The sequence below is a fragment of the Asterias rubens genome, chromosome 17, assembly GCF_902459465.1.
Source record: "Asterias rubens chromosome 17, eAstRub1.3, whole genome shotgun sequence".
Taxonomy (NCBI): domain Eukaryota; kingdom Metazoa; phylum Echinodermata; class Asteroidea; order Forcipulatida; family Asteriidae; genus Asterias; species Asterias rubens.
In genome coordinates this window covers 5,167,752-5,182,236 of record NC_047078.1, presented here as the reverse complement: position 1 = coordinate 5,182,236, position 14,485 = coordinate 5,167,752, and the positions used below count along the sequence as shown (strand labels likewise).

At 37.1% G+C, this 14,485-nt stretch overlaps 2 protein-coding genes across 2 annotated transcripts in view; both read right to left on the bottom strand.

The window, feature by feature from the left end:
* Window positions 1–11,195: 11,195 nt before the first annotated feature.
* LOC117301384 lies at window positions 11,196–12,601 on the bottom strand. The gene is made up of 3 exons (XM_033785330.1): window positions 12,467–12,601; window positions 11,971–12,068; window positions 11,196–11,563 (listed from the first exon to the last, which is right to left on the bottom strand). The coding sequence occupies exons 1-3, from the start codon at window positions 12,511–12,513 to the stop codon at window positions 11,370–11,372; spliced, it is 339 nt and encodes a 112-aa protein (XP_033641221.1). The 5' UTR covers window positions 12,514–12,601; the 3' UTR covers window positions 11,196–11,369.
* A 797-nt stretch (window positions 12,602–13,398) lies between these two features.
* LOC117301382 overlaps window positions 13,399–14,485 on the bottom strand; it is a 28,703-nt gene continuing 27,616 nt past the window's right edge. The window contains exons 7-8 of the mRNA XM_033785329.1: window positions 14,091–14,186; window positions 13,399–13,741 (exon numbers count right to left, since the gene is read on the bottom strand). Coding sequence (XP_033641220.1) covers window positions 13,587–13,741; window positions 14,091–14,186 — 251 coding nt within the window. The 3' untranslated portion in view covers window positions 13,399–13,586. The remainder of the gene's footprint in view (window positions 13,742–14,090; window positions 14,187–14,485) is intronic.

Genomic DNA, 14,485 nt, shown 5'->3' with positions numbered 1-14,485 from the left:
AAATTTAAGTGCAAAGTGCGTTGGTTCTTGTTGGCGCAGTAGAGAGATAATACCAGTAGGTCGAATTTTACCAAATATTGCGTTTTTGCATCTCCGTAACCTCGCGCGCCAACATCACAAAAAATTGCTTAATGACACCCGGGTGTAGAAACAGTTTTCGTTTAAAAAGAGAATCTTGGGATCTCTGCAATTTGCATGTCAAATAATTGTAAGTTTTCTAAGTATTGGCCCACAACACTAAGCCTAGACTTGGCACATTCATTCACTTTTCTCGGTTACTGTGACCTGCGCCAATAAGATCCCATCAATGCTTTTCTTGTATTTGGTTAAGTTTAGTGTTCCTTGACAGATTTGTAGTGAAAAATAATTGGGATCATGCTGGCGCACATATATAACGAAAGTCAAAAGTCATAATTCATACCCAACTACACTAACGACTATTTCGGGCGATTTGTGTCGTCAAGAAACTACGCGCGCCAATATGATCCCATTAAATATTGTCTGCATTTTATGCTTTCAAGTCAAAATTTAAAGTCAATTAGTTAAACAAAAAATACATGATGTACATGTTATCCTTTCATGCGTTGCTGTGGCAACCGAAACTGGAAAGTATCCCACAATTTCAAAAGGTTGCCACACCATGAGGGAGGTGGGTCTCCCATTTTGGTCTATATAGATAGGACTTGTATCAACAAATGGTGCTAGTTTAATGACAGGAACCAGCTTCGGAGCCTATTCAAAATTTTATTAAAGAACAAGGGCTCTATCCTTTAAGTTAGGGACAGTGCATAAAGGTTCCTTTATTACAGCAGGGTGAATATTCATGCATCGGCCTCTGCGATGACGAAACACCTTGCAAGCTTACCCGCGCTATTCAAAGATTTACATTCCACTTACACAGTATGAACATAACGATGGTAGAAAGCTTCCCTGAAAATATTACTTGCAGAGGTGCTGTAGTTTTTAAGAAATTAGTAAAACAATGTAATGAAAACAATTTTCATCTCAGTGATCATGAGACGAAAATTATTTTAGCTTGTAAAAACGTATTTTCATGACATTGTTTTACTCATTTCTCAAAAACTACAGCACCACTGCAACTATTATTTCCAGGGAAGCTTTCTACTATCATTATCTTCAAACTGTGTAAGTTTAAAGTAAATCTGTGGACATTGTGTTTTGTGTTACAAAAAGTACCCAAATCCTTTAAGCCTGTAAAACAGTTGTTTTCGTAGCCATTTTGTTTGTTAAGTAATAAAGAAAAGGATAGTGGAACCAATACTCACTCTTTTATAAGGTAAATTTTGCGCATGTTTGCAAAATGTAAGAACTTCACCTTTTCTGGCTTGAAGAGATGTCAATTTTTGTTTCTATCCATTAGTTCTGCTCAGTTGTGTTTTCTCAGTGTACTGTTGAGAGACGAGATGTGTTTGATTGTCATGAATTAAAACAACCTTTTACAAAATACCAAAGTGAGCTGTGATCCAACAACGTTTTCACAGTGTCAATATTATTCAAAAAATGGGAGGCGCATTTACCGAGAATTCGCAGTCTTGATAATTGTTGGAATTATGTTTCAAGGTAAGTCGTCGAGCTTAAGTGTCGATAAACATTAAAAATATTATTAGTTTTTATTTGAGAAGCAACCTGAAAATAAATAAATGTTGATGCAGTGTCGAAGACAAAAAAGTACACTAATGCGGTTTGGATTGGTAGCAACAAAGAGCGTAAGAAAGGGATTTGTGAGCACATCAAAGTTTACTGGGTTTTGGCTGAAAACTCTTTCAGAGCCCTTGGTATAGACTTTAACACTAATCTTGCTAGTGTGGTGAATTTGAACTACACCAAGGTCATTTCTGCTATTAAAAGTTTAATTGAGCAGTGGTCTAAACGTAACCTAACGGTGCTGGGGAGAGTTACTGTAACAAAGTCGCTCCTCTATCTAAGCTTACTTTTCTTATTTTAACTCTCCCCAACCCGCCTAGCAATGTTATCAAAGAATTAGACTGTATGTTCTATAACTTTATATGGAAAGGGAATGACCGTGTGTCCAGGAACCAGATGATTCAAGGCTATTGTCATGGAGGAGTTAAAATGATTGACATGCATTCGTATATAAAAGCCCTTAAGGTCACCTGGATCCGCAAATTTCTAAATTCAAATAACTTGGGTTGGGTCACTCTTTTTTTGAAGATTTCGAACATTTATAATCCTCTAGCACTCGAGGGAGGCCACCAGGCATTGCTGATCTATTTAAAAGGGGCCGCAACTCAAAACCATTTTTGGATTGATGTTCCTAATGCTTGGTGCACCTTTGTTAAGTGTCATGTACCTGCCAGTCAAATTGACGCTTTGAAAAATGTGTTGTGGCATAATCAGAATATTATGGTCGGTAACAAACACATTAACTATAAACACTGGGCCAAAAAGGGTGTGAACTTCGTGTGTGACATTTTTGACTCGCAAGGTGTGGCTCTTTCTCTTGTGGCATTTCAAAAGGAATTCAGGGTCAGAACTAATGAGTACGGGGCGTGGTCAATGCAATCAAACATTCCTTCCGTAATGTACTGAATGGAGAAACCTCAGAAATTGCTCGCCCATTTTTACCATTTAATTTTGAAACTTTGTTGATGGATATAAAGGGCTCCACCCGTCTGTACAGTGTTTTCACCTCCAGCAAAAAAGTTGTGCACAAGTTTATTGTTAAATGGGAAGAACAAATTGTAGTGATTTTTCCGATTCCTCAATGGCACGTTTTCTTTGGTTTTCCCTATTAACTGTACATGTGACACCAAGTTACGTTGGTTCCAGTTTAGATTGGTGCATAGAATTCTGGGTGTAAATTCCTTTCTTTCTAAAATTGGTCGGAAGAATTCTAATCTGTGTACTTTTTGTAAAATGGAAGAAGAGACACTAGTCCACTTGTTTTGTAATTGCAAGGTGTCTCTGTATTTTTGGCGTCAGATAAAACACTGGTTGACTAATACACTGAACATTGATATTAATTTTGACAACACGACCAAGCTGTTTGGTGTCCTTAATAGAAAATGGTCTGCTCTCAATTTAATTCTCATTCTTTGCCGTTTTCATATTTATCGGATGAAGATGAACGACAGAAAGCCCTCATTTGTTCTTATCAAAAAGGAAATAAATCATTATTTTGTTATAGAAAAAATGATCTTTGGTAAGAATAACAACTTGGATAAGTTCAATACCAAATGGGAGTCTTTTGTATTGCTATGTACCAACTAAATGCCTTGCATAATCATCAAACTTCCTGTTTTTGCAATTTGCCATTTCTCTCTTAGTATCGTTCAATAAGTAGTTGGTTTTACCAGTAGTTTGTGTAGCTTTGTACATTGAAGAAACTTGAATCAATTTCACCCTCCAGGGGAAAAAAAAAAAAAAAAAAAAACCGTACACTAAAACACGATAGTAGAGGCGTGTCATGATGGCATAGCGGTTAAGAGCACCGGAGCTCTGGTGTTTGATCAGCAGAGTGTTGGTTCGAGTCCCGGTCGTGACATTTGCGTCCTTAAGCATGACACTTAAACATGATTGCTTTGTAAAGTTGGGGAGGTAGTGCTTTCTGCTCTACCAGCCAGGCTTCTGATGGATGATCCCAAGCATATCATCTGTATGGACTGTAAAGGGGCAACCCTGTTTCAACCTTCAGGCCTTGTGTGTCTGGCGACTTGCAGAAAAAAAAATGTTATCAATGCTAACCTCGCGTGAAATTACTTTGAAGAGTTGTTCAGTGATTGAATAAGTTTAAATTTATTTCTATTTTGCATATAGATGCCATTTCTTCTGGGACCATCATGATAGACATGCCACCAGTCGTCTCAGTGGTTGAAGATGAAGAAGTAGAATTAGAATGCAAGGTTCGGTATGCCAATGGTACATTAATTCCATCCTGTGATTGGCTACATGGCTTTATACTGAAATGGTTATTAGTTAATAGGGTTGAAAACATGTCAGGTGATGAAATTGCACGGTGTGGTAGAGTGGCGTCGTTCAAGAACAAGACTGTGGAATTTAATCCAGACAATTGTATTCTAATAATATTGAATATAGGCCTTGCAGATGAAGCCGTGGTTCGGTGTGAAGTGGTGTGAGAAATCGGCCATTATTCAAAAGAGACACAAGTAAGAGTGAGAAAGGGTAAGTGCTGCAACAATTTAGTTTTGTTTTGCACAAAAAGGACCTACATTCTGAATCAGCCAAAGACGAAAATGCTGTGCTTCTGTGATTGGTTTCTTTAATATCTCTTCTTCTTCTCATTAGGCATTGTGATTAGCACAGATTAACTACAATGAAAATAGAAACAAAAATATATGTCACAAGAAATACTCAGTGATTGTACCAATTAATTGGACCTAACCAGAATTACCCCAATAATTATGCAAATAAAGGACTGAATAAAGCAATGTTTACATTGACCCATGTGTCTGAAGGGAATCTATTATACAAACTTTGACCTATAAACCCTGGGCTATAATTACCACATAAACACAATTAGCAACTGACTGAATCATAATATATTAAGCGTTAACCTGTGTTATATCAACCAACGACAATATGCGTGTATGAATAACAATCCCCAATTACATGTGCGACCAAATTAAACGCAATGACAAAATACAACTATTTTAGGCTTAAAATCAGTACATAGATATAACACAATCAATCAATCAGCTTTATAATTTTAGTGGCAAGAAAATCAATGCACAAACCATTTAATAAACCTCGGCGGAAATCCAAAAAACTTTGGGCGAAGAACAATGGGATGTTTACTTGGGAAAATCGTGAAACTAAGACTCTGACTATCAGCCCTCGTAGCAACTGCTCGATGTGAACAGCGCCCTCAATCGATAGAAAACAAGTACCCTGAGTTTGGGTGTTACACATTCCTCCATTATATACGTAACCTTTTCTACGTGTTGTACTTATTGTTACGCTTGATTCACCATGGTATATACGCATGCCATCTGGCCAACGCCCTTCAGGCTTACGCACAAGGGTGCTGGTTCGCTGTTCACTCGGTTTGCTCTTATTTACTAACGTATCCCAAGTTTTCGACGAATATCGAACAGTTCGAGTTCTGCGGGTAAAAACAGAAATAGATTTAGAGAAGGCCAAGCTGGCCTTGATTAACAGGGTTGATGGTCAAGATTCAGCAATAGAAGGGCTTCTGGAGGCTGAAGAGTTAGTTGCCGAGCGAAAAAAGAAAATAGAATCGCCGACGAATTAGGCCGGCTGGGTGACAGTGTCTAAGCTTCAGAAAGGGGGCTCAGTGCACCTATCAGCAGAGCAGCAGAAAAGTGTTAAGATAGCTGAAGAAGAGGCTTTGATGGAACTCAAGACCCGAAAACGAAAGAGGCGTGATTTAAATGGCTCTGAGACGTCCTCTCCTGCTTACCGTCGTAATTTTCGAGGTAGACCTATATTTTGCAATATACTTTGTTATTTCAGCTTGCATCTCCGTGCATGCAAGCCTTCACCCATGCTGTCTGATTAATATATAATTAATAAATTCAATGCATCAGAATATTTATTGTACATTGTGTCACTTAGTGTCTTTTGCGTATTAAACCAAACTGTTTTTCATGCATTATGGGCGCAGCGAAGTAGCATGAAAATGGTTGAAATTTACGATAATGGAAACTTCCAATGCCGTTGTGTTTAAACGTTTCTACGTTTCTACTCGGAAAACCAATGGTACGGAAGTTTGTATTGTAAGAGATTACCACCTAGTTGCTCAATAACACAAACCTTGGAGAAACACTGAAACCCTAAAATAAAAATGTTACTTTTGTATATGAAGGTTAGTTTCGATTCAGTGGTAGTAAACCATTTAAAATCCGTTTGTTAATTTCGGGTTTTTCCCCTAAAAAAAATAATTTCCACACTGTAAAGTTACGACACCAGTACCATTCGTTAACAGATTTCCAATTTTGAACGAAATAATAAAAGTTCAAGTCAAATCTATAATATGACATTTATTCTATACTCCTTTGAGAAAATAGTACAATATGAGATTGTATCAGCACATAGAAAGGTAACAAAATCAAAAGTGCAAAATAAGTAGACCTATAACAAATAAATATAATTATTGTGAAAGCAAATAATAAATAAGTAACTCGGAATTAACTATGTACAAGAGAGGAGCAAGAGCATGGGGTTGTTAGAGTAAGCCGAGGCTTGTAGACAACAGCCTTTATACAGACAGACAAACAAACAAACAGCGAAGACGAAACAGATACAAGCCTGAAAACGAACAACAACATTACAAAATACTGACGACAAAATACAAAGAATTCAAGTACCAGGCTAACTGTAGACGATAAAAGTAAATAGATAGTGAAGGCGAGAAAAAGCTATGTCCGTATCTAAATAAGCGGCTACACCTAAAGTTTCTGCTTAAAGGGTCTATGTACCTTTTTTTCTTAACACAAAACACAATGCCCACAGATTTACATTATACTTATACAGTTTGAAGATTATGATAGTAAAACGCTTCCCTTGAAGTTTTACTTACTGAGGGGCTGTAGTTTTTGAGAAATGCTAGAGTAAAACAAATAGTTTTCGCCTCAGTTTTAGCATTTAAAAACGTATAAACCAGTTATGCTATGAGTATGGTATAATACCATAACTGGTTAATGGGATTTTACATGCTAAAATACTTTTCGTCTCATGTGAGACGAAATTATGTTGTGACTTGTTTTACTCATTTCTCAAAAACTACAGAACCTCAGTAAGTAATATTTGAAGGGAAGCTTTCTACTATCATTATCTTCAAACCTTGTAAGTTTAATTTAAATCTGTGGACATTTTGAAAAAGTACCCAAATCCTTAAAAGGACGATACTTCAACTAGACTTGTTGACAAGTCGTTAATGGTCCCACGCGGTGAGATAGTCGAGTTGTGGCGGTGCTCTCGCGAGATCACTCTGCTCGCGCGCGAACTGCTGGTTGCCCGACTTCTACTCCCCATAATGGGACCGTAGTCGAGAGCAGTAGTCTCGCGGGGACAGCAGTCTCGCGAGAATATCGCGGAAATCGCGGGGAGAGTCGGAAGGTTATCACCGCGGCAGACATTTTTTTACACTTGTCTCAAGTCGTTAAATGAACGCAAGATCTTTTTTTTATATGAGAGCTTATAAATCGACCCACGGACGGCATTGTTCTTAAATCGCTAGGAATTAGAGTTCCAAAGTCATGGACCAAAGAATCGAATGATGTAGCTAGTATGCAGGGTGCGGATGAATGAAAGAAACAGGTTACGGGATCTGGTTTTGCAAACAGGAATTTCATGAACCGACGTAGACGGTAATTGTAACCAAATTATTTTCATTGTGATAAGAGTTTTCTTCTTAAATCGCTAAATCGTTCCAAAAGACGTGGACCAGTGAATCAAGGGTGTTGCTAGAGTACAGGGTGCGGGTGAAAGGAAGAAACGGGTTATTACGGGATCTGGTTGAGTAACATGAATTTCATGATATGACGTAAACGGTAATTATTGTAACCAAATTATTATTATTTATTTTTGTTGCCAAACGAGTGAACCTTTTTTCTGCATTCTGTGTTCTAATAAAGAAAAGCGAAACCTTTTACTAGCCTTGAGCCTGAAAGCAGTTGTTTTCGCAGCCGTTTTGTTTGATAGGTAGAGAAGAAAATGATAGTGGAACCAACCTTCACGAAAGAAGATTGACAGTTGTTTCTCTTTTAAGGTAAATAGTGTGCATGTTTGCAAAAAGTAAACGTTTCATCACTTCTTGCTTTACATTGTTTCCAATCGACCAGCAATTCCCTCACTAAGCCGATGGAACTGGTACTAGTTAAGGTTTCGCTGCAGTTTCTTAACATAGTTTAAGAAGAACTTATCACATTACATCTTAGTGTAACGATGATCGCCTTAACACAATGGAGTTCGCAGTCTTTTATCAATTATCGGAATTATGTTTCAAGGTAAGTCGACAAAAAGAAGAACTCGTCAAGCCTATAGCGTAAATATATAGATAAGTTGTGCATAAAAACATTACTAATAGTTTGAGTCTTTATTTTAAAAGCTACCTTAAAGACATGGACACTATTGGTAATTGTCAAAAACCGGTCTTCTTACTTGGTGTATCTAGACATGAAATAACAAACCTGTGAAAAATTTAGCTCAAGCGGTCATCAAAGTTGCGAGATAATAATGAAAGAAAAAACACCCTTGTCACACGAAGTTGTGTGCTTTCAGATGCTTGATTTCGAGACCTCAAAATCTAATTTTGTAATCTCGAAATCAAATTCGTGGAAAATTACTTCTTTCTCGAAAACTATTACTTCAGTGGGAGCCGTTTCTCACAATGTTTACACCAACAACAGCTATCCATTACTCATAACCAAGTAAATAATGTTATTGGAATTATACTTCGCCTCCTTCGGTTTCGAATCAACTTGCGTCTGCTGTATGTTAGGGCGCCATCACCAGTCTTGAAAGAAGTAGTTCCCGCTCAACTCTCTGAAAGTAATGTTGTTGGAATTATGTTTCAAGTCGACAAAAAGACCAACTCGTAAAGTGTCAATATACAGAGAGATACCGTGCATAAAGACATTAATACTAGTATTGGTCTTTATTTGAAAAGCAACCTAAAAATAAATAAACTTTTATGCAGTGTCAAAAAAAAACATTCAACGAACGAAAGTAAAGTTACTAATGCTAACCTTGTGTGAATTGTCTTTGACGAATGGTTCAACTATTGGATAAATTTATACTTCTTTGTATTTTGAATAGGTGGCGTCTCTTTTGGGACCATCTTGTTGATACAAGTCCTATCTATATAGACCAAAATTGGAGACACCCCCCCCCCCCCCCCCCCCTCATGGTGTGGCAACCTTTTGAAATTGTGGGATACTTTTCCAGTTTCGGTTGCCACAGCAATGCATAAAAGGATAACATGTGCATCATGTAATTTTTTTTTAATAATTGACTTGAAATGTTGACTTGAAAGCATAAAATGCAGACAATAGTTAATGGGATCATATTGGCGCGCGTAGTTTCTTGACGACACAAATCGCCCGAAATAGTCGTTAGTGTAGTTGGGTATGAATTATGACTCTTGACCTTGTTATATGTGCGCTAGCATGATCCCAATCATTTTTCACTACAACTCTGTTAAGGAACACTAAACTTAACCAAATACAAGAAAAACATTGATTGGATCTTATTGGCGCAGGTCACAATAACTGAGAAAAGTGAATGAATGTGCCAAGTCTAGGCTTAGTGTAGTGGGGCAATACTAAGAAAATTTACGCAAAGTCTTTTGACATGCAAATTGCAGAGATCCCAAGATTCTCTTTTTATACGAAAACTGTTTCTACACCCGGGTGTCATTAAACAATTTTTTGTGATGTTGGCGTGCGAGGTTACGGAGATGCGAAAACGCAATTTGGTAAAATTCGACCTTTGACCTCTATTATCTCTCTACTGCACCAACAAGAACCAACGCACTTTGCACTTAAATTTGTTTTAGGGCTGCAAGTTCTACCATGTGAACTTGTTTAATTCATGGGCGCATTGAGTTCTGAGGCAACGAAAACGACACAGGAGGGCGCTGTTCGTCACAGGTTCGCGTAAACATGTTTGGTTACTTTTGTTTATTAGCCCAACTGGGGGTTTAAATTTTTTTTATACTTTCGTTGGGACGAGCTTGGCGCATATTTTTGCGTTTTCAGGGAATGTATTTTATAAGGATCACCAGGGCTTTTAGGCCACAACTTTGATAACTGATAACGCCAAAACCGAAAGCGTCAGGAAACTAATATTTGGGATCTGTTCGTTTGGTAAGATGATGTATTACTTTAATTTGTTTTAGAAGAAGATCTGCGAACCGATGAATGAACTTGGTGCATTCTTACAGAACCAACCACAGTTTTTTGGTGGCTTTCATTTCCAGCCACAAAATAGCAATTTAATTACTGATCTGAAAAGCTTACACCAAATACTTAAACTACGAGGTGGAGATACAACAGAAAATATGCATTGAAAGTTCTACTAAAGATGCAAGTATTAAAACAGAATATTGTGGGACAAACTAAATGTAGAGAAGCTGTGGCTGGTACAGAACTAATAGTTAAATACAATGGCCATGCTGAAACTTTAGAAATACCCTCTAAATAATCAAGAAAACTTACATGAAATCGTAACTAGCATGCAGCGCACCAATACAATCATCAACCGAGTATGCCAAGCCTTAGCCCTCCACACACAAGATGTTGCCTGGCTACACCCAAAAAGGCAACTCAACCCAGTCTTGTGTTCTCTGACCAGGGCTGTGAAATTAAATACTAAAGGAGTGTCATTTGATGAGAAAAAATGTACTAAATAGTCATTACAAAATGTCAATTTGGTATCTGAACAAAAGGAACTGTTAGTGCATAACGCTCTCATTTGTTTAAATCTACCTTATTAGTCCACAAAATCTCAATCCAAAGCTATCATTTTCAAAGAATATCTTCTGTTTAAATCTACCTGATTACCCTCACTCTGTATTTTTTTATTGTAAAGCTTTTTAATAATTATTGCAATATTTTTAAAGATTGTACATTATGTCGCAAATCAGTGGCAAGCTGCAATGACATTTTTTAATAAATAAAAAAATTTAATTAATTAATTAGTCGAGAAAATCTCAATCCAAAGCTATTATTTAACAGAATTTCCTTATAAAGTATTGTTCTCATTTTTGTTTGTCTGATTTGTCTGTTATTGAAACAAATGTAGTTACCTTTCTTGGTGAGGAGTAATAGTGAGAGGTTAATGGTATAAAACATTGTGAGAAACGGCTCCTTCTGAAGTTATGTAGTGTTCGAGAAAGAAGCAATTTTTCACGAATTGGATTTCAAGACCTCAGATTTAGAATTTGGGGTCTCGAAATCAAGCATCTGAAAGCGCACAACTTCGTGTGACAAGGGTGTTTTTCTCTCATTATTATCTCGCAACTTCGACGACCGATTGAGCTCAAATTTTCACAGGTTTGTTATTTTACGCATGTGTTGAGATACACCAAGTGAGAAGACTAGTCTTTGAAAATTACCAATAGTCTTTAAAGACAGTGGACACTATTTGAGCTCGATCGGTCATCGAATCTGCGAGATAAAAGTGAAAGAAAAAACACCCTTGTCACACGAAGTTGTGTTTGTTTAGATGGTTGATTTCGAAACCTCAAAACTCTAAATCTGAGGTCTCGAAATCACTGATTAGGCTCGTCTGAAGCCCTGAGCGCATACTCAAGCATGCACAATATTATCAAAGCAGGGCCAAGCTAGCACGAGCCGAATCCAAAGCCGAAGCCGTGGTTTCGAAAAGGGCCTCTGACGTAGTGCTCATTGCCACATCCAATGAGGTGGTTGGTTAAAAATCCCACGAGGCGGTGGGGGATGGCTTGGGGCTTCATCTTCCCTTTCAGCCAAAGACAGCCTCGTCTCAGCATATGTATGGGCTATGACGTTATGATTATCGGCTGTCGATGTTGCATGGTCGCCAATCTCCCTGACTTCTTCGTAAGCCGTTTCTGCATCTAAGCAAACGGTATACAAAATAAAGGTTTCCATAGTTTCAACGGATACACGCAGAAAATTTTTTTGAACTAAACTTTATGTTTTTGGGGGTAACAAACAGTAACATTCTTAAAAAGTAAACACAAAACAACTGCCTCTTTTAGTTAAAACAGACACACAAAGAAGACGTGTTTTAAATCGATTTTTTCTTCTTCCTTAAACGGATATCATGACCTTTTAAATGGTTTTTACATTGTCTTAACCTTTCTATATCGTGTTTACTCCATGCAAATATTTTTAAAATCCTACTAACACCTTTTAAATTGATTTGTGGCTGTTTTGCAAAAAATGAAGGCCAGTTCATTCAGAAAATAATTTATAACTTGAACAGTATTATTGATTTCATTATGTATAATTTCTTGTTTACCTTGGACTTCAAATCTGCCTGACAGATTGGGTCCAATTCGAATGCTTCCTGGTGAAGGGGCTCGTCTGAAAGTCACAGTAGCTCTGTTCGCATCATTGCTGTTTAAACAAGATTTTGTTAAGAAGTAACTATAAATACTAAATAGTAAACTTGCGGATGTAATCTCCTTTGAGGGAGTGGTGGCTCTAAAAAGAGCCGGTGTGGTTTAATTAACAGGTGGTTGTGTTGTTTAATTATACAGTTTGCTCAGTATATTTAATGGAGAATGATTTCTGATTTTTGAAATTTGTTTTACTGAAGTTTCTCTTTTCTCCTATATGAGCAATTTCCTCCTTGATTTTGAACTTCCTCGATTTGCTTTATCTTCACCAAACAAACAACAAACAAGCAACTTCATAATAATAATCATATTATAATAATAAAACTTCAAAAATAAAATATAAATTAATGCAATTAACAAATAAATGGATGTTGTACTAATTTCAGAGTTACTTACGTTTGGTTGATCTGGACAGCAGATTGACCTGGAAAAAACAGAAACATTTGGGTAAAAGATTTTTAATGTTTTGATAATAACCATGCTTCCATCTCTCTGAACCGGAGATGTAACAAGGAGAGCTATGCCAACCAGACATGCTTAAAGACACTGGACACTATTGGTAATTACTCAAATAATTATCAGCATAAAACCTCACTTGGTAACGAGTAATGGGGAGAGGTTGCTAGTATAAAACATTTTGAGAAACGGCTCCTTCCGAAGTACCTAGTTTTCGAGAAAGTAGTAATTTTCCACGAATTTGATTTCGAGGCCTCAAGTTTAGAATTTAAGGTCTTGAAATCAAGCATCTAAAAGCACACAACTTTGTGTGACAAGGATTTTTTTCTTCTTTTATAGTTATCTTGCAACTCCGACGACCAATCGAGCTCAAATTTTCACGTTTTTTTTTATGCATAATTATGTTGAGATACACCAAGTGAGAAGACTGGTATTTGACAATTACCAATAGTGTACTATACACTATTGGTAATTGTTAAAGACCAGTCTTCTCACTTGGTGTATATAAACATATGCACAAAATAACAAACCTGAGAAAATTTGAGCTCAATTGTCCGCGAAGTTGCGAGAGAATAATAGAAGAAAAAACACTCTTGTCGCTCAAGATGTTGTGTGCTTTCAGATGCCTTGAATTCGAGACCTCAGCTGAGCTCCCGAAGCCAGATCTTCAAACATTTTAAGGAGAAATACCTTCTTTCTCGAAAACGACGTTACTTCAGATGGAGTCGTTTCTTTCAATGCTTTATACTATTAACAGCTCTCCTTTGCTCGTTGCCAAGTAATGTGTGATGATATTAATCATTAAGAGTAATTATTAATAGTGTCCACTGCCTTTAAGAATCCTCGCAGTATGCTCTTGAATGGCCATTAAATTTAGATTATTGACTGAAACACAACTGAATAAAAACAAAATTAAAATGAATACATTTAACAGCAAAAAGAAACCCTAGTCATAGAGTGAGTAAGTACTAAAGACATAAATTCAAAATGCGCGTTATAAACTTTTACGGATTTTCTGAAATTCGTTTGGAAAAACTACTATTTCCAAATTTAGAGATCCCTAAATCAATAAACATAACAGGTCCTTACGATCTTTACGGAGTCTCGATGCGACAACCAGGAGGCTTATTGCGACCAATACAAGTCCGGATGACACCGCTGTGATCAAAACAATGTCTTTCCGAGAAATGGTATCCAACGGAGTAGCTCCAGACCCTTGAAACACATAATTACGAGTTCAAAACACACATTGCTTTTAAGGGGCTTTAGGTACTTTTTTTTGTAGGACACAAAACACAATGTCCACAGATTTGAATTAAACTTCCACGGTTTAAAGATTATGATGACTGAAAGCTTCCCTTAAAATATTACTTGATGCTTGATTGTGCAAAGGTCGTAGGTTCGAGTCCCACCCGAGTTCATTTGTTTTACTCATTTCTCAAAAACCATGACTTGCTCTAGTATTTCAGAAAGGAGTAAAACAATGCACGAACATAATTTTCGTCTCAGAAGACTCGGGTGGGATTCGAACCCACGACCTTTGCACCATTTAAAGTTGATTAACCTTGTCCCGTTTTCAGTGTCAAACTGCTTATGCCCGTTGTTTGACCTTCGTTCAAGTCTGTTGTTGCTGGCAATGTTGTGATCGATGCCGGCTGATCTGTTAATGATATCCAAACATAAATTTCATATTAAAATAAAATTAGGCGGTGTCTCAATATAGGCCTTCGACTGTATCCATTGTGTGAGTAGCTTGTTCAGTATTTTTCCACTGTCACAAAATTTGTCTTGTTGAATGTTGTGCTGTGTCTTGCTTCAGTAAAGAGACAAGAATAACAACATAGTCTTTGAGAATATTGCTTTTCTTGATACACTATCTTAACGAGTAGGTCCAGCAAACATTAGGGTAAAGGCAGTGATTGAAGTCAAGCATGCTTCCCTTTATCCAGCCCGCAAGGA

Excerpts from the sequence above, each read along its gene's own strand:
- LOC117301384 (XM_033785330.1), bottom strand. The coding sequence starts at position 12,513 with ATGTTTCTGTTTTTTCCAGGTCAATCTGCTGTCCAGATCAACCAAAC. Across the intron at positions 12,069-12,466 it reads GCTGTCCAGATCAACCAAAC|CAATGATGCGAACAGAGCTA; the intron begins GTAAGTAACTCT and ends TTGTTTAAACAG. Across the intron at positions 11,564-11,970 it reads AGGCAGATTTGAAGTCCAAG|ATGCAGAAACGGCTTACGAA; the intron begins GTAAACAAGAAA and ends CCGTTTGCTTAG.